Source organism: Nannobrachium achirus (genome assembly GCF_963921795.1).
Source record: "Nannobrachium achirus genome assembly, chromosome: 9".
In the NCBI taxonomy this organism is placed as follows: Eukaryota; Metazoa; Chordata; class Actinopteri; order Myctophiformes; family Myctophidae; genus Nannobrachium; species Nannobrachium achirus.
In genome coordinates, this window is record NC_137818.1 from 9,333,921 (window position 1) to 9,352,955 (window position 19,035).

General features: G+C 42.5%; 1 protein-coding gene across 2 annotated transcripts in view; it reads left to right on the forward strand.

The window, feature by feature from the left end:
* The window catches only part of LOC308291996 (sodium- and chloride-dependent taurine transporter-like), a 70,811-nt gene that overhangs the window by 34,456 nt on the left and 17,320 nt on the right, over positions 1 to 19,035 (forward strand). For both annotated transcript variants that reach the window (XM_080734187.1, XM_080734186.1), the window contains exons 4-9: positions 842 to 1,076; positions 6,844 to 6,976; positions 11,069 to 11,203; positions 14,839 to 14,942; positions 15,102 to 15,226; positions 18,604 to 18,716. In XM_080734187.1, coding sequence (XP_080590313.1) covers positions 842 to 1,076; positions 6,844 to 6,976; positions 11,069 to 11,203; positions 14,839 to 14,942; positions 15,102 to 15,226; positions 18,604 to 18,716 — 845 coding nt within the window. The remainder of the gene's footprint in view (positions 1 to 841; positions 1,077 to 6,843; positions 6,977 to 11,068; positions 11,204 to 14,838; positions 14,943 to 15,101; positions 15,227 to 18,603; positions 18,717 to 19,035) is intronic.

The following is a 19,035-nucleotide window of genomic DNA, read 5'->3' on the forward strand; positions in this document are numbered from 1 at the left end:
TGTGGGATGAACCAAGCCTTTGGTGTTTTGGTTCCGGAGCGTGAGCGAAAAACACGTCCTGCCATGGTGATGTCCGGAAGTGACTTCGAAAATGGTAAATTGGAACGGTACAAACGCAGTGTAAAGTAACAGCAAAGGTGCCCCTGGACGATGTGTTTGTCCAGAGGCCAAATAAACTCACTTTTCTGAGCCTAATTTCTCAAAAAACTACAGATTGCAGAAGAACCACTGAATGTTAGAAGTTCTGTTTTTTTCTGTGTGTGTAATTGAGGTCAGGAAACATGAAAAAAGCTTAAAAATGTAAGGAAATTTGAAGTTTAAAGGTGATAAACCATGCATTTAAAAAGTATTTATGTCATATTGTTTATGTCCCAAAAACGTTTTTTCAAAAGGTTTGATGCTAAATTACCACTCCTGAATAGAGAGCCTCTCTCATTTTTGAATGGCTCTGAGCATTTTCAGCTGCAGTACCACCTTTGGCCTGAACTGCGCCACCCCCCCAAAACATTCTTTGATTAAAAAAAAAAATTTTCCTTTTTTTTCTTTTCTTTTTTTTTTTCTTCAAAAACGGCCGTCGCTGACGTCAGCGACGGCAGCAAATCTGGACAACCTGTTTTGAGAACCCGTGGGATGCTTTTAACTATGCCTTCCCAAAACCAGAGAAAGACACAATGGTCAGAAATGGGACTTTGTGAGGATAGAAGGTGCTAGTGGGACCCCAAAAAAAGGTTTTAAAATAGGAAAAGTGAAATTTCATGGTGTATCACCTTTAAGAAACACTGCGCTAAGGAGTTCATGTGGTTAACGTGTCTCTCTTCTTCCTTCCCTCTCTGCCATGCAGGCATTGGCTACGCCTCCATCGTGATCGTGTCTCTCCTGAACATCTACTACATAGTGATCCTGGCGTGGGGTCTGTACTACCTGTTCCAGTGCTTCCAGCCCGAGCTGCCCTGGGCCAAGTGCAACCAGCCCTGGAACACTCCTTATTGCGTGGAGGACACCGTACGCAAGAACAAAACCCTGTGGTTGGCAGCCAACGTCACCAACTTTACCTCCCCCGTCACGGAGTTCTGGGAGTGAGTATTATACTCTTTTCTTTTTTTACTCAGTGCCAATCCACCATTTGTCAGCCTTCTGATTGGTCCCTGAGACTCCCTGACTGGCCAACCAGAAAAAATAATGAAAAATATTTTCCCCCCATCCACTTCCACTATAAAAGAATCTGCCATGGTGATTCTGTCCCACTGGGATTAAACAAATTAAAACATATATTTTCGGGGGAAACCCCCTGTTTTGCAATGTAACTACTGTACCTTTGTCTTCCCTTTTTATTAATATCACCTAGATGTTTTTCCTTTGGTACTTTAAATAGCAATAATGAGGCAATGAAAATACCCCCTCCCCCCATTCACTGCCACTATAAAAGCAATCTGCCCAGGGTAATTTGTACTACTTAGTAACAGAGCAGAATGGGGCGGGATTTGACAAACAGTGAATTACCTATGTAATCCTGGGCTCTGCTCTCCCTCTGCCACGCCTGGGTGAGACAACGGACTGACCTCATGCTTCCTTCTATGCATGAAGAGTCCAAATTGCTCTTTTTCACCTGACAGGGGGGAGTTTCCCCGGTTTGGACGTAGCGCGTGGAACGAACACGTTATTCCAACCAGTTCCTTTCCCCTCCATCAGGTGCCCCGGCTGGCCAGGGGGAAGCATTATAGAGACCAGGATTACTGCATGTTTTTGTGAGGGTATCTACCCTAGGAGACACAGGGAGAACAAGCAAACTCCACACAGAAAGGCCCTATCGCCAACCCTACCTAGGGTGTGGGGAGTATTATACTCTTATTACTTTACCCACCCCCCGTCACAGAGTTCTGGGACTGAGTATTGATTGATTGATTGATTGATTGATTTATTGAAGAGTTTATTAGCAGTTTGCAATAGAAAAGGGTACAGTTTCATGACAGTACAAATCACTGGTACAAGGTCAACTAAAAGGAGATCCTAGTAAGCTTAACGGCTTATTTACACAGGAACCACTTCATGTATCTCATATAACATTGAAAGACAGACGGATAGAAAGGAGTACTTACGCATCTAGTAGCAGCCGTCTGTACTTACGCAACTAGTAGCAGCCGTCTGAAGGTGACTTTTCAGACCGATTTTGACGGAGGCTAGGGATTTGCACTCCTTTAAGGCCTGTGGGAGGGCGTTCCACATGTTGGTGGTATAGCAGGAGAACGAATTAGAGCCTTTTATAGTGTTAAATCGGGAAGGAACATGATTAGTGGAGCTACCTCTGGTGTTGTGATCGTGGACATCCTTGACATTTTGGAAGTAGTTTGTCAGGTACACGGGTATCTTAAAGGCGTAGTGTATCACCAGGCCCATTGCAAGATGCAGTACTCTGTCAGCTACTGTAAGCCACCCCACGCTTATGTAGTGATAAGCGGTGAGGTGGGTCAGAGAAGGAAGACCAAGCACGACCCTGATCCGTTTGTTCTGGGCTGTTTGGAGCTTTAATTTTAAGGGAATTATACTCTTATTACTTTACCCACCCCCTGTTACAGAGTTGTCTTTTGAGAAACATGTCAAGAAACAAAATCACAGCCCAGCCCACATCCCTGGATGCAGGGCTAACTAGTCACAGAGAGACAGCACTGAAGACTGCTGTCAGCCAGTTAGTGACTGTCAGCGACAGGCAGCGAGTGAATGAAAAGGGAGTGAAAAAAGAAAATGCAAAAAAATAATCTGCTTTAAGTAGCATATGAGGGGTCAAACTAGAGGTTTTTCATGATTCTGAATCCATTGCAGGGGTGATAGTGCATGCACAAATCCACTCTAGCCCAGGTGCTGGACAAACGGCAATACAAGAGAAGGATAGAGTCCGCAACACTGGTAATACTCAGCTCTGTTTTATTGCTTCAAGCAATAAAATAGAGCTGAGTATTACCAGTGTTGCGGACTCTATCCTTCTCTGAATCCATTGCAAGCATGTGTTTTGCACGAAAAACATTCCTTTTAGCCCAAGGAATGTTTTTTGTGCAAAACGCATGCTTCCAATGGATTCAGAATCATGCAAAACCCCTAGTTTGACCCCTCATATGCTACTTAAAGCAGATAAATATTTTCCATTTCTTTCCTGTATAGAACAGTTAATGGGACACCAACTTTAGCGGCTGATAACACCAATTTAGCTGTGTCTCAGGAAGGGTTATCATACCAAAATATAATCTACAGATATATATAAGAAAAATGCTGAGTAACCTTTGGCACCTTTCCGATAGCGACATCTCGTATGGCCCATGGACTACGTAGATGCAGGGCTGACTAGTCACAGAGAGAGAGAGAGCACTGAAGACCACAGTCAGCGAGTTAGTGACTGTCAGCGGCAGGCAGCGAGTGATGATGAGAGAGATCAGATCATTCAGATAGCAAACCAAACTGCAGCGGCAGCAGCAGCAGCCGCGACACGCAACTCAAAGCCTTGCTAAAGCAGCAACATTTTGTGCTTTAACTATTGAAAAATAGCAGATCTATAGGCTCACAGCACGGCACCGAGTGCTGCGCTGCAAGCTTGTAGATCTGCAATTTTTTTTAAATCTTGAAAAAGTCTTTGAAGGTTTTTTGAAAAACCTATGTTTCTATGTCAGTGGTGCTCAAACTTTTTCACGTGAAGGACCCCTGAAATGAATTTGGCCACGTAACCCCATCTCAAAATATTTTGTTCCAGGGACCCCCCAGAAGCAAAATTTTAGTTACAAACGATCACGTAAAAAATATATATATATTCAAAGATTTGCACACATTTTCACGACTTTTCAAAAATAGATCTACAAGCTTGCAGCGCGTCACTCGGTGCCGCACTGTGAGCTTGCATATCTGCTATTTTTCACCAGCTTAAGTATAAAATAATTAAGGCCCCTCCACTACCTTGGGCCCCAGTAACTCAGTCCCACTTTCCCCTCCCTTGTGACGCCCCTGGCCTGCATGCACCTAACTAGCCCTGAAACATGACGGTCGTGAGATACGAGTGCAGCGCCATGAGCTTGTATATCTGCTGTTTTTCTATAAGTATAAAATAATTCCAGGTTTTATTGGGTTAGTACCTGTCAGTTGTTAAAAGGAGCCATTGATCCACGTCTTTGTGAACATTCAACACTGTGGTGGCAGAGAGCGTTTTCCCATGTGTGTTATATTCTATACTGTAGATGGGTGACACCAGACCGTTGCTGTCGCTCCCTCTAGTATTGTGGACATAGTATACACACACGCACACGCACGCGCACACGCACACGCACACGCACACGCACACACACACACACACACACACACACACACACACACACACACACACACACACACACACACACACAGTAATTACAGGCAGCAGCAGCAGCAGTAATGCCCTTGTACCTTGCCGCACCTCAGTGTGTTTCAACAGTCAACGTTTCTCTGCCTCCGGGTTCTGTTTGGTTCCATATAAACAACATTTCTAGGCCAAAAGTCAGTTCGTCAGCAGTTAGTCCACCTTTATATGGAGATCCCTGTCTCAGTGTCATCAATATTAAGGGCATATCTGGGAATGCCCATATATATGGGTATGTTCTGACATGCCCATTAATGGGCATTCCCAGATCACACTTGCAAATTAATTACGTCCTTGATTAGTCATTTGCAGTTGATTGAAAGTGAAAGTGACGTTGATAATTGAAAGTGAAAGTGGCGTTGAAAGTGGCATTTAGCATTTTCAAAATGTTTGCCTCATTCTTATATTATTTTACAATTTGGCCAATGTTTGACCAGTTTGATATAGTTTGTTGATTACTTTTTATGCAGTTTTTTTCTTTTCTTTCTTGTGGTATTAAAAAGGGTTTAAAGGTCCTTAAATTGTGACTTCACTGTTAAATTTCAAAGGGCACACCAAAGGTTCAGGGTCAGGTTCAGGTTTATTGTCACACATATCCATACAAGTACAGATTCAATGAAATGCTTGTGCCAGGAGCACTCTCTGCCTTATTACACAAAGACATGGTCACAGTGACCGACAAGAGTGTGGACCCACATACCATGCAGGCCACACAAGACAAGTCCCAACAACAACAATACCATACAGTGTAACAGTTTACAGTTTAAAAATGCGTACAGTGCCCATGTTTACCTAAGTTTCACTTTCAGCCCTTCGTTGAGTAGTCTCGCGTAGCCAGACAACTATTCCACAATCTCAGAATGCTATATAGAGTCTGGAACAGCAGCTCCCGAACGGCGAGTATCGGAAGTAGCCACTGCTGCACTGAACTGTAGTCCCATTGGAAACATAACAGAAACACAATAGCTCAGACAAAGTCATTCGAGCTGCCTATTATTGTTATGAGTGTATAGTTTATGAAACGTTTGAAAACATCATGAAGGTGACACCAATAACACCAGAGAAAGACAAAATAAAGCCCCCAGAAATGTTGAAAGGAGACATAACGCTTCCAGTAGGACATGTTATTGCTACTGCACTAAGGGAGCGGTTGCGTCACATCCGCTTTATCTTGCACTCACCGTTTCTATTTCCGTCTGCCAGACTGTATGCCGGGAGCATTTGACCAAATCGCGGAGGCAACAGTCTGGCCACGCGAGACTATTCGTTGAGCAACCTGACTGCCTGGGCAAAAAAACTATTACTGAAACGAGTGGTGTGCGATTTGATGCTCTGGTAATGTTTTTTGGATGGGAGGAGTGAGAACAGGGAATGGGCGGGATGGCTGCTATCTTTAATGAGTCTTTTTCTTGCAGCGTGTGGTATAGATTGTATGGAGCTGTGGCAATTCTGTGCCGATGATTTTAGCTGCAGTCCTGGGCAGTCAAGTTACCAAACCACACTGTGATGCAACGTGTCAGAACACTTTCTATGGTGCAACGATAGAAATTCACAAGAGCCTTGGTGCTCAAGCCAAATCTCTTGAGGCGCCTCAGAAAGTACAGACGCTGCTGTGCTTTCTTAGGGATACCTTTGGTGTTTAGAGACCATGTGAGTGTGTTTGTGATGTGCACACCCAGGAATTTGAAACTGTCCACTATATCTACAGATGGACCGTTGATGGATAAGGGACTGTGATTAACTTTAGACTTCCTAAAGTCAACGATGATTGGTGTGCCCTTTAAAGCATCCCTCTAGAGCCCACTGTTGTAATATTACAACGTTTGTATTTTATCCAAAAAAAAAGGTTTAAATAATTTTATTTTAGCTCCCCCTACCACCTAAACATCACCATCGGATTCTATTGTTTAGTATTACAATGCCATTGGCCACAATATTTGCATATAAATACCCCCCACAGAGGTGGACATTCACACCCGCCACACCCGCTGACATTCCAGAGTTTTGACGAACAACATCTCACTTTTTCATGGAAGCTATTCCTCACAAAAACATGAGTAAAATGCCTGTACTATTTTTTTTGGTGATCATTAGAATGTCTAGAACATGTACATATGTTATTATTGTGAAAAATATCCCCATATGTAAATTAGAGCATGATTTATGATTTATGGCTATAAAACCTTACAAAAACTTTTTTTTTTTAAACATTACATTTTCCTCTGATTAGGACTCCTACAACACCATCTGATTTTTTTTTCAATTTTTTTGGGCAAGTAGAAATTAATTTGGGCCTTAGAGGGTTAAAGGGCACACCAAAGGACTCAAAAGGCCTCAGAAAAACACCTGCCATGGCTCACTGGAGTGGATTCCTCAGTTAAACCTTTTAATACACGTTTGAAGGACCAATGCACGATAAAGACTTTTATGTTTAGTCAAAGTGTTTAAATCCTGTCCTCTCCTCTTGGCAGACGTAACGTCCTGAGCATCTCCAGTGGGATTGAAGACATCGGGCCTCTGAAGTGGGACCTGGCCCTGTGTCTGCTGGCCGTGTGGATCATCTGCTTCTTCTGCATCTGGAAGGGAGTCAAAACTACCGGGAAGGTGAGCCTAAAGTGTCTACATGAAACCACTGAGAACGGCAAGTCTGTCTCCAGAACGCAACAAAACCACTGTAGTATACTGTATATTACAAACATTGAGACTAAATGCACAGGTGACTGTATCATGTAATCAATTCCCAACAATCCCCAAACCTGTTATTTTGGGGAGCGCTGGTTTCATTGGCTCATTTGGTACCGACCTGCGTGCGCATCTATGTTCTTATCAGTGTAACGTGGACCAGAAATGCATATATCTGCCAGGCCTCTGAGTGGCGATGACGTAAACCTGCCAAATAGCACCAAAAAGAGAGAAGAAGCGAGCATTTCATGTCCACTTGTTGCTGACGGAGGTTGCTGTGGGAAGGAGGAGTACAGTTTGTTGTAAAAGCCGTATTGCACTCAGTAGCACAAACACAACATGTGTGATGTTGTTGTTGGGAGGGGATTTTATAAGATATATTTGACCAATCTGCGAAGTAAATCGTTACCAAGAAATTTCTTCACCAATGTGTTTCTAAAGGTGTGTAATAATATGTACTAAAAGGTTGATATTCAACTCCCGGGGGAAACCTCATAAAAAACTGATTTGTGTGTGTGTCCCATTAATTTACTATACAGGAAAAACAATACAAAAAATAAATCTGCTTTAAGTAGCATGTGAGGGGTCAAACTAGGGGTTTTTCATGATGCTGAATCCATTGCAAGCATTTGTTTTGCACGAAAAACATTCCTTGGGCTAAAAACGGATCCACAAAACAATGGTTTAGTGATGAATCATCACTTTTCACCGTTTTGTAGGGGCCATTTGTAGCCCACAGAATGTTTTTCGTGCAAAATAAATGCTTGCAATGGATTCAGCATCATGAAAAAACCCTAGTTTGACCCCTCACATGCTACTTAAAGCATTTTTTTCCTTTATAGTAAATTAATGGGACACAAACACAAATCAGTTTTTTTATGAGGTTTCCCCCGGGAGTTGAATTTCAACCTTTTAGTACATATTATTACACACCTTTAGAAACACATTGGTGAAGAAATTTCTTGGTAACGATTTACTTCGCAGATTTTCTTATGTTCCCCTTACTATAGGGAGAGGTTGTGCTGCAACGTCATAGTTTACAGGAATGATACATATTCGGCCGTACACACGGAGACGCGATGGCACCGTCTTCAGATCGTTTCACTCTGGGAGCTGGGTTTCAAAGATGTGCATCTTCAGGCACCCAAGACGCCGGCTCTGTGTGGCAGAAAGGTTTAAACCAGGGGTCTTCAACAGGGGGTCCGGGACTCCTAGGGGGTCCTCAGAGTTACTACAGGGGGTCCTCCAAATCTTTGCGTGATAGAAACCTTTTATTCTCCTTTTTTATATTAACCACTTGAACCCTAACATCCATATTCTGAGAACTTTAGCCAAAAATAGCAGATCTACAAGCTCACAACCCCGGCTATTTTCGGCAAAGAGGTTTGATGTAGAGGGGAAAAAGTACAGAGTGAAAGGTCAAGTTTATTAAGTATTGACGGTTCAAGTGGTTAAATATCTGAAAACACAAATTGACATGAATCCAAACTATACTGAAGATTTTGCTGTCAAACGATGAAACTATACAGAATCTATGAACGGGTTATGGGGGTCCCTGCTTCATCTCTCTTTCAACTAAGGGGTCCTTGGCCTGAAAACGTTGAAGACCCCTGGTCTAAACGATAAAGAACTAGTGTGGAATCACCCAAATAAGTTTTCGTATGGACTCTGCCTCAGCCTCTTGTTGTTCTGTTGCCTGGGTTGCTGTTGCTTGGCCTCCTATTTAATAATAGGCACCGACAAGACACTTGATGAAATGCTGATGTTTCTTGAGAGAGAAGGGGAAAAAAATCTTAATTAGTTTGATTTAAAGCCCACTGGCTGGTGTGCACAGTGTACCAGTGTACCAGCATAACTTTTGGCCAGACTTGCTGTCGACTGCGTTGAGCGGAGCGCACAAACACAACTCTTCTGCCCTCTTCTTCTGTCTCCGTCTGTGTTAGTCAGAGCAACAGTGGTGGAAGAAGTACTTTTCTTTTTTCTTTCCTTCTTTTTTTTAAGAAAAAGTTGTTGTTAAAGCTACAATTAAGTTGTATGCCCTACCAGGGATTTGAACTTGGTCCCCAAAGTGAAAAGATTTAGAAACTAGAAGCAGTGCTCTTCCGAGCACAGGTCTCCACCAGGCCGGCTGTGCATCCTGGTGGTGCTACTGTATAATAGGCCAATGTAAAAAGGGTGGCATATGTTCTTCACCTTAGATCTTTCATGGCAATCGGACGCTGCATGCATGATTTGAAGCATTGTGTTCCAAAAATGTGTTTTGCTAAAGTCTACCTGCTGGTGGCGCTATAACAGGCCAATGTGAAAAAGGTAGCATTTGTTCCTTGACCTAGTGGGAATATGTGTGGCAAATGTCACGGTAATCGCAAGCTGCGTTGATGATTTGAGGCATTTTGTTCAAAAACGGAGCAATCCTGCAAACTTTGGAAGCCAATATTAGCCAATCAGGATGGAATATGAAATATCAGACGGATCGGACTTGATCACATGACTATAGAAATACTGTGTACCGATTTGCGTGATTTTTGGATAAAATCTCAAGGAGTAATATTCAAAAATGTGTTTTACATAAGTCGGCCCAAAGGTGGCGCTATAAAAGGCTGATGTGAGAAATGCAGGGCAAAGGTTTATCCTTAGCCTCTAGGGAGTGTGCTTACAAAGTTTGAAACTGATCGGTGGAGTTATAGGTAAAACCACAAATCGGCCTGTTATAGCGCCACCATGAGGCTGATTTCCAAAATTTGAAGTGGCATTTCTTCCTCAACCTAGTGGGAACGTGTGTGCGCAATTTCATGATAATTGCACTTTGCGTTTGGGATTTGAGGCATTTTGTTCAAAACTGCTCAATCCTACAAATTCTGGAAGCCAATCTTAGCCAATCAGGATGGAATATGCAAAATTGGACAGATCCCATGATCACATGACTGTCGAGATACTGCCTACCGATTTGTAGGATTTTTGGACAAAATCTGTAAGAGTAGTGCACAGAAATGTGTTTTGCAAACATTGGCCACTAGGTGGCGCTAGAAAAGGCCTATTTGAAAAATTTAGGGCAGAGGTTCTAGATTGGCATCCAGGGAATGTGTGTGCTCACTTTGGCAGCGCCCGGGCCAACGGCGACTGAGATTTGGTGCACACAAACTGCGAGGACGCACGGACGGACGCACGGACGGACGGACGCACGGACGGACGGACGAAGGGGAAAACATACTCACCCCCATGCCTTCGGCTGGTGGAGACAAAAAGGAGGCTGATCTACAAACCTGCAACGTGTCACATCCCACCTCTTTGTTAGCTGGTAGATCTGCTACAGTATTCTTTACGCTATCCGTCCGTTGCAGTCAGAACTGCAGACTCACTCCCAATCTCCCGCCGTAATCTGAAGACTCATCTCTTCAGACTCCACCTTAAGCCCGATAGCACTTGACCTTAGCCGTGACGACCTTGCAGACTTATACAAAGGCTAAGATGTGATTTAGATAGCGTGTTATGTATGTAGACAGATACCAGGTTCATTTTGTCCTGACCTGTATGTAGTGTGTATTGTTTCAATGTACAGATTGATTGACTTTTTGATGATAGTACTGATGATAGGTTCTTGCCTCTTGGTTTACTTATGATCCTAGATTACTGTTTCTATGCATTCAATGTATTACTGAAGCAATAAGCCACAAGAGGGGAGTTTTGTGCGATTTTACACCGGCTGAGAGGCGTAGGGAGCCGAGTGTCTCCAACCCTCTCAGCCGGTGTAAAATACAGGTAACCACAAGTTTGTTTTTTCATAAAGTAAAGCCCTGATTCATACACAAGACTGTCGCACAAAACTAGTGAAAAGAAACAAGCAATGTGTTGTGTAATTTTGTATAAATATTTGAAATTTTTCAGAAAACTTCAGGATTTAGAGCGAGTTTTTTAGAACCGGGCCTCAGTCCTATGAACGGGTTAACTGCTAACTCACGGCTACTGCATGGGTTCTGGTGTGCTGACCTGCGTTGTGCGTCTCTCTCTGTCCAGGTGGTTTACATCACGGCAACCTTCCCGTTTGTCATGCTGATTGTGTTACTGGTGCGAGGGGTCACCCTGCCCGGCGCCGCTGAAGGCATCAAGTTCTACCTGTACCCTAACCTGACCCGCCTGGAGGATCCAGAGGTACAGTCTGTCTACCTACGTACCTACCTACCTACTAGGGTATTCATGAATAGTGAGTTTTGCAAGTCGACTCGACTCAGTAAAAAGTTGAGTTGAAGTCGACTTTATCGTTTGATGACCTCATCACATCACCCACGACCCCCCAATTATGTTGGGGGGGGTCCCCAGATGATTAACTTACTGTGCATCATTGTTTTTTCAATCAACAGTAAACAAACCAACGTAAAGTTTAAGTTTATAGAGGGTATCTTCACATTTCTAAAGTGCCAATTTAAGGACTTTTTAATACCTCTAAAATGACAAATTAAATATTGTCCAAATTGTCCAATATATAGAGGCAGAAATTGTGAAAATAGCTGATCTACATGCTCACAACGCCTCGCATCGCGAGGCGTTGTGAGCATGTAGAACAGCTATTTTCACAATAGAACCATGTCATACCAAATGTAATGTAGCACTGTAATATTGGATCATTCCATTCTTGACAATAAGCAATCCTACTGTTTGAATGCTGTACATGGAGCAAAAATAATGATAGAAAAAAATACAAAGGATTTTTTATTTCTTTTACTTCGACTTTCTTTGGTGGGAGTCGACTTGTCTAATAAAGTCAACTTGTCGACTTTTTCGTTAATGCCCTACTACGTACGTACGTACCGCTTGACCCATCAACACACCCTCTACACACCAGTGGTTCTCAAACCTTTTCAGGCCTGACCCCCAAAATAATCATATTTCAACCGGGACGAGCTTCCCACCCTGACGAGCACTAAGAGTTGAGGCATTACATTTTGTATAACACGGTTCTATGAATTTGTGAAAATAGCAGATCTACATGCTCACAACTCCTGCCTCTAATGTTTGGCCAATGTTTAATTTGTCATTTAGATGTATTTAAAAGGTAAAATGGTAAATGGTGCATTTATATAGCGCCTTTATCCAAGGCGCTTTACAGAGATTGTGCATTACATTCACCCATTCACATACCGATGGCAGAGGAAACCATGCAAGGCACCAACCTGCTCACCGGGAGCAATTAGGGGTTCAGAGTCTTGCTCAAGGACTCTTCAACACTAACTCTGGGGGAGCCCGGGATAGAACCGGGAACCTTTCGGGAACCCTCCGTGTTCTAATGACGGTTTCTCTACCCCTGAGCCACTGCTGCCCTTACATAGACATGTCTCTCTCTCTCTTTCTCCCCCTCCCTCCCTCGTAGATCTCCCTTCCTGTCAGATAGTCCTTAATGCATTCCGTTGAAATATTGATTGCTTTAACAAGCTTTAATTAGGCTTCACGGAGTGCCAGTGGTTCAATAATTCCACAACATCAAGTGGTTTTCCTGTCAGATTATTACACACTGCTTAAGACCTCAAGGGTAACCAAGCGTCATAATGAATAGAAGCTGAACATGTTATATAATATAATTTATGTTCTGTGTATACTGTATGTAGGCTTTGGCCAGAACCCATTAGGATATGTTCACTGGGAGATGGGAGCGCACTCGACAGCATTGGCTCAGGGGTAGAGAAACCGTCATTAAAACACAGAGGCTACCCGAAGGCTTCCCAGTTCGATCCCGGGCTCCCCCAGAGTTAGTGTGGAAGAGTCCTTGAGCAAGACTCGAACCCCTAGTTGCTCCCGGTGAGCAGGCCTTGAATGATTTCCTCCGCCACAGATGTATGAATGTGTGTGTGAATGGGTGAATGTAATGCACAATCTATGTAAAGCGCCTTGGATAAAGGCGCTATACAAATGCACCATTTACTGAGCGCATTGGTACCAATATCCAACACATGAGTGCGCTCCCGCCTCCCAGTGTACATAACCAAACGCTCCCTAACGTTGGATATGGGAAGTGATAGTTTTAAATAGTTTAAAAATACTTAACGGCAACGCCGATTAGCGCCGATTCACACACGTTTCCGCGGTAGCCTATACTTCAGTTCTTGGTATCTCTGAAGAATCTAAGCATCACCTGAGCGACATTATATATTTGTTCGTGACCAGACAGTGGTACCCGTGCGTATCAAGGGACCTTGTTTACCGTCTTCCAAAATACAAAAAAGGTAACTAGGGTCCCAGGAGGGGCTATGTCTGGAGCAGCCTGCATGTAACATGATCTAACTTTACATGGGATTATCGAAACTGGACAATTTTTCACCTGATTCTATGACATCAATGTGCACCTTTTGTGCTCCATCGATGGCCGGATTGGATCGAAGCATTTTATTCTATAATTTTTCAAAGGTAATGAAAAACTGTACAGATGCTGGCCGAGAGAGAAACATAAATACATAAATCTGGCATTAAATGAGTTAAAACATTAGACATTAGAATCGGCTTTGGGTGTAAATGTTTATTTATTTTTTCTTCTCCCTTCTTGTTAATGCTGTGCACTGCCGTGTTATTAGCCTTTTAATCATGCTGTTTTCTCCCTGCCAGCCTTATCGCTTTTGCATTTGATTAACTAGACATGGAAAGCCCATGATGACATTTCCAGCGTCGTGAATCAAATCTCCAATCCCAAATGTCATCGCGCAAAATGTAATGTAATCTAGTCTGTTAATAGACTGATAAGTGGCAAGTCAAAACAAGCCCAACCTTTAGCGAAATGGAATGGCATAAAAAGAGATCAAAGTCTCAATGGCACTAAATAAAGACAATAAACAAATTAAACTAAATCATTACTGTTGACTGTGGAAGTAGTACTCTATATAAATATGTAAGTAAAAGTCCTCTGTTCAAAATCTAACGTGAGTAAAAGTATTGGCATCAAAATATACTTAGAGTAACAAAAAAAAAGTATTAAAATTACAAGAAAAGTACTGACTGTTTTATAAATAGCAGATCTACAAGATCAGCTCTTTTCGAATAGCCAAAGTATAGGGCTCAAGTGGTTAATGCATGTTTTGTATATCTACGTAGGCCTAATGCAAAGTAACTAGTAACTAAAGCTGTCGAGTAATTGTAGCGGAGTGGTACAATATTTGCCTCTGAGGTGTAGCATTGAAAAATAGACATTGTAACCGTTCAAATTTGATACTTGGGCCATTAAAAAAATAGCAGATATACAAGTACACAGCGCATCACTTCGTGCAGCGCTACGAACTTGTAGATCTGCTATTTTTGATAAATCTTTGAATATATATATTCTTTTAAAGCAAACATTATTAACTTAAATCTTTGCTTCTCGGGGTCACTGGAACAACATATTTTGAGATGGGGCTGGGGCTCTGCAGCCCAAATACATAGGGGTTTAGGGGTCCTTGACATGAAAACGTTTGAGAACCACTGACCCACTGAACCACTGACCATTTAGGATTGAGGAGGGGAAATCTCCCTCTTTTGATGTGTCATTCTTTCGACAACCAGCGTCGGCAGGTTAGCTACTCACCCGCGTCACGGTTACTGAGGTTAGGGTTAGGGTTTGGGTTAGGTTTTAGGCATAGAGGTTAACATTCACCAGCATCGGCAGGTTAGCTACTCACCCACGTCAGCAGGTTAGCATTTCACCAGGTTAACGAACAGATGCTATGTCGCAAAATATCGACACGCTCCCGATTTAGGAGACATTTCTTAGAATTGGCCTCAGGTCTAAACAGGTCATGTTAACCGTTTGCCACCTCCTCCTCCAGGTGTGGATCGACGCGGGAACTCAGATCTTCTTCTCCTACGCCATCTGCCTGGGCGCCATGACGTCCCTGGGGAGCTACAACAAGTACAAATACAACTGCTACAGGTGAGCGCCGTTTCCGCCGGGGAGCTTTTAGCTGGGGGAGTTTCTGACTGTAGTAGTGACGGAAAGTGTCCAACAACGTGTCCAAAAAAAAAGAAAAAAATGGGAACTTCGGTTCCGTGTGTGTTCATTAACAACCTCCATGACATATGTGTGACATAGGGACTGTTTGCTGCTGGGAGGCCTCAACAGCGGTACCAGTTTTGTGTCTGGCTTCGCTATATTTTCCGTCCTGGGCTTCATGGCACAAGAGCAAGGGGTGGACATTGCCGATGTGGCAGAGTCAGGTATGAGGGGTTGCAACAACAACAAAACCGGTCGTGGTAGCAGTGATGGTGGGCACTGCTACTGCAACAACGTACAGGAACAAAAAAAAAAAAGAAAATAAATTAATGGGACCTTTTCCACAGCGGTCGTTTTTTTAGACGGGTAACAGAAGTGGAGTGTTAACAGAAGCTGTGCAGTGCAACGCAATTGTTCCCTTCGGCTGTGTTGGTCCGTCGAAACGGCCGCTGTGAAAAGAGTCTATTGGATGCTGAAAGAAAGAAAGAAAGAAAAAAAAAAAGATTTAGTCAACGAACAGATTAACATTTTTAAAAGCGTCTCTCAAACGACAATGCTGAAATGTAGAGGTATCGGCGATTGCACACTCCTTGAATCCCTCAAAGAAACAGAATTGTTTTTTGGTCTTGGGTATCACTGGTGTTCCACCTCTGCTTGAGGACATAAGATTAAGATCCAATTGGTCTCAAGTGTCTGCGTTGTCTGAACCCGCTGGGTTCAAGAGCTGTTTTTTTAACTTGTCTCACTGGGTCCATCGTCATCATGATTATCGCAGGTGTTCAGATGCACAGCCACCTGATGATGTACCAGCATTTACACACACATTTGTCACTCCATGGCATTTAAGGCCCAAACTATTTATAACCCTTTTTTTAATTTCAAGGACCCACACCCCAATTTGATATGCATCAGGCCAGTGACCCACATTTGATTCAAACATCTTCCGTATAAATCGTGTACAAATGGACCTGGTTCCATTTGTATACACTAGTTACAGACCTTTGAAGGAGTAGTTCACCAATGACTTTATTTATCAAATACAATACACACCGCATGAAGCAGTGTTAATACTTTCAGCAAATTCTGATTTAGTCTTAGTTTTAGTCTTTTTTAGTCTTAGTCTTAGTCTTAGGACTAAATATCAAAATCTTAGCATTTTAGTCTTTTAGTCTTAGTCTTATTCTTAATGCAGAGTTAATTTTGACAGCAAAGATTTAGTCTTAGTATTTTTGAATAATATACATTTAATGTTAGTCTTTAAATAGTCTTTTTTAGTCTTTTTTTTTAGGTCTAAATACCAACAAATCCTTAGTCTTTTAGTCTTTTATTCTTAGTCTTAGTCAACAAAATGAACACTGCAGAGAGTCAATTGACCTGCATTAGAGTAAACTACTGGCTTAGGAATGCGACAAAAAAAATAAAGAATCCATGACTGAACTACACCTTTAAGGGTCCATTAAGGTCCCCCAGAACTCCACATGGAGAAGCCAAACGATCTAGTCGACCGTTTCTTTCATGAGTTGCATTCATAAGCATATTGGCACCATTGGGTCTTTATACTAGTATCAGGCTAACACTGGCAACAATAGCCTCAGTAATCTTGTGGAGAAACAATAATAAAGAAAAGCCACAGAGGCTGTGGTTCCTGGGGGTGTTATAATTGTTATAAATAAACAACGCATTGCCATTTATTATTCTGTCGGCTCATGTGCGCAAAGCTGTGTGCTCCCTGGCCAGCCGGGTGTTATTTTTGTTGAACCAGCCGGCCATTGTGCCGTAAAGCCCAGTTCTTTAAACAAAGCTGTGGTGGACTCTATCTATCTATATATCTATCTATCGGTTCTGTTTCTGCTTCTTTATTCCTTGATATGGTTTTTTTGTGGACCTTTTTTTGAAGGAGATGCGTCTTCTTTCAGCATGCTCGCTCTGTTCCAATTCAAATTACAACATCCATGCTTTTCCCCATCCTGAGCTGGATTATTTTATTATTATTATTTTGGTGTAAAAACTGAAAAAATATATCATGGCTGTTATGCTAATTACATGTATACTGTACCCAAAAGAAATGCAGGAGACAATGTGTAAACACCATTTTTAGCTTAAGTGATATTGTTTTGGTTTAAAAGAAAAAAGTTTTTTGTGAAGGAAAAAAAAGAAAGTTCAAGCTCTTTATTGTGACGGCAATCATTGCTGTAGAGTGTTTGTTCGGTAACATGGGATCTCTCCAGCTCTAATACATTTTCACGTGGGTTGCCATTTGACCATATTCACACCACGGCCATCTTGGATCACATGACCACATGGAGTGGCAACACAGCCAACCAGAAGCTTCCACGGGCGGGTCTTGCCTTACCCAACAGCTTCCGGTTGGCTGCGTTGCCACCCCGTGTGGTCACGTGATCCAAGATGGCCTCGGTGTCATGTTGAGGACCAACACAGGTGTTTTCAATTTGTCTGATTGGCATAGAGCTAATGTTCTACGCCAATCAGAACACCTGTGTTGTTCCTCAACTGGTGTAGAACTACATTTGAAAACCATGAATCGGGAGGGAGGGAGTACCCGTCTTCAAGTTTAGGCTATAATGTTCCAGTTCCAATTTTGTCTGCTAAATTCTTTGTTTCGTCTCCAATTTCACTTATTTACTCTCTATGACTTCTCTCTCCTGATTTAGATGAAATTGATATCCCGACCCAAAAATGTTACAAACACTATTCTTACTAGCAACGATTACAATCAGAATATTGAGCTGTTTGACACTTATTTGGAAACATAAACCGACATACTGCAACTTAAATGTGGACAATTTGCATACATCATATTGTTGTTATAGTGTGGTATGTCATCATAATATAATAATGTATAATAATGTAAAGTACAGGGGGAGGGGAGGGCCATACTGTAGATGCTATTGCTATTGTGCATTAGATACTGATAGGCTATTTCTTTGCTTGTCTTATATGTGATTGCTGACATTTTGTGTCCCTTGTTGCTCTTCTTTTGAATACCCTGTTGAATTAGTCCACGGGTTTGAAGACGGCCTCATCTGCTTTGTTCATAATTAATGTCCAGCAAGTATTTAAACATGTAAAAAGAAAATCCCGGAGAATGACACGCCATTGAGTAACTTGTTTCCTCTTCCCTGGGACAGTTTCTCTGCTAGTTTCTTACTCACACACATACTGGGCATACAGCAATCAACACATAGTCAACAACCAAGCGGCAATAAAGCCTATAGTTTGTACTTTATCGTATGGCTGCGTCCCTCGCCAAAAACAACGCAAAAAGCTGTTGTTTTCGGCCAGCAATGCGGTCGCACGACAACGTACGATTAGGCTGTAGTTGATATCTTTCATATAGTTTAACTTTTACAGTAACTTGACCATTGCATTGTTGTTGTACGGCAAGTCTGCCGAGGCTCTCCTTAGCGTAGAATTGACGCAGTCGTCTTGACGAAGCATAAATGAGGCTTTTTTACACATAATTATTTTTTCCGATTTCCCCCTTGCCGTCCAAGCTGACGCCCAGCGAGGTTTAGACTAATTCCCATCCTCTGCCTCTTGTCCTCCCTCCCCTCTCTGTTTTGCCTTCTTTCCCCCTCAGGTCCTGGCCTGGCCTTCATCGCCTACCCTAAGGCCGTGTCCATGATGCCCCTGCCCACCTTCTGGGCCATCCTCTTCTTCATCATGCTTCTGCTTCTGGGTCTGGACAGTCAGGTCAGTGCTAAATCTATCAAGAACCCATGAAGTGCTGGGACTAGACAGGGAGGGCGCTGTTTTTCCCTTTTCTTTGACGATGGGTTCCCAGATTGGGTCAGTGCCAACGTGTGGGCCTAAAGTGTATGCAGTGGTGGGAACTTAACTTGGAAGAAAAGAGCATTTCTTACTTAAGTAAAAGTATTAATACTGCAATGTAGGAATACTCAAGTTACAAGTAGAGGTCTGGAATTCTAAATGTACTTGAGTAAAAGTGCAAAAGTATCTGCATCAAAATGTACTTTATGTGCCAAAAGTAGAAAGCGTGAACGATATACCG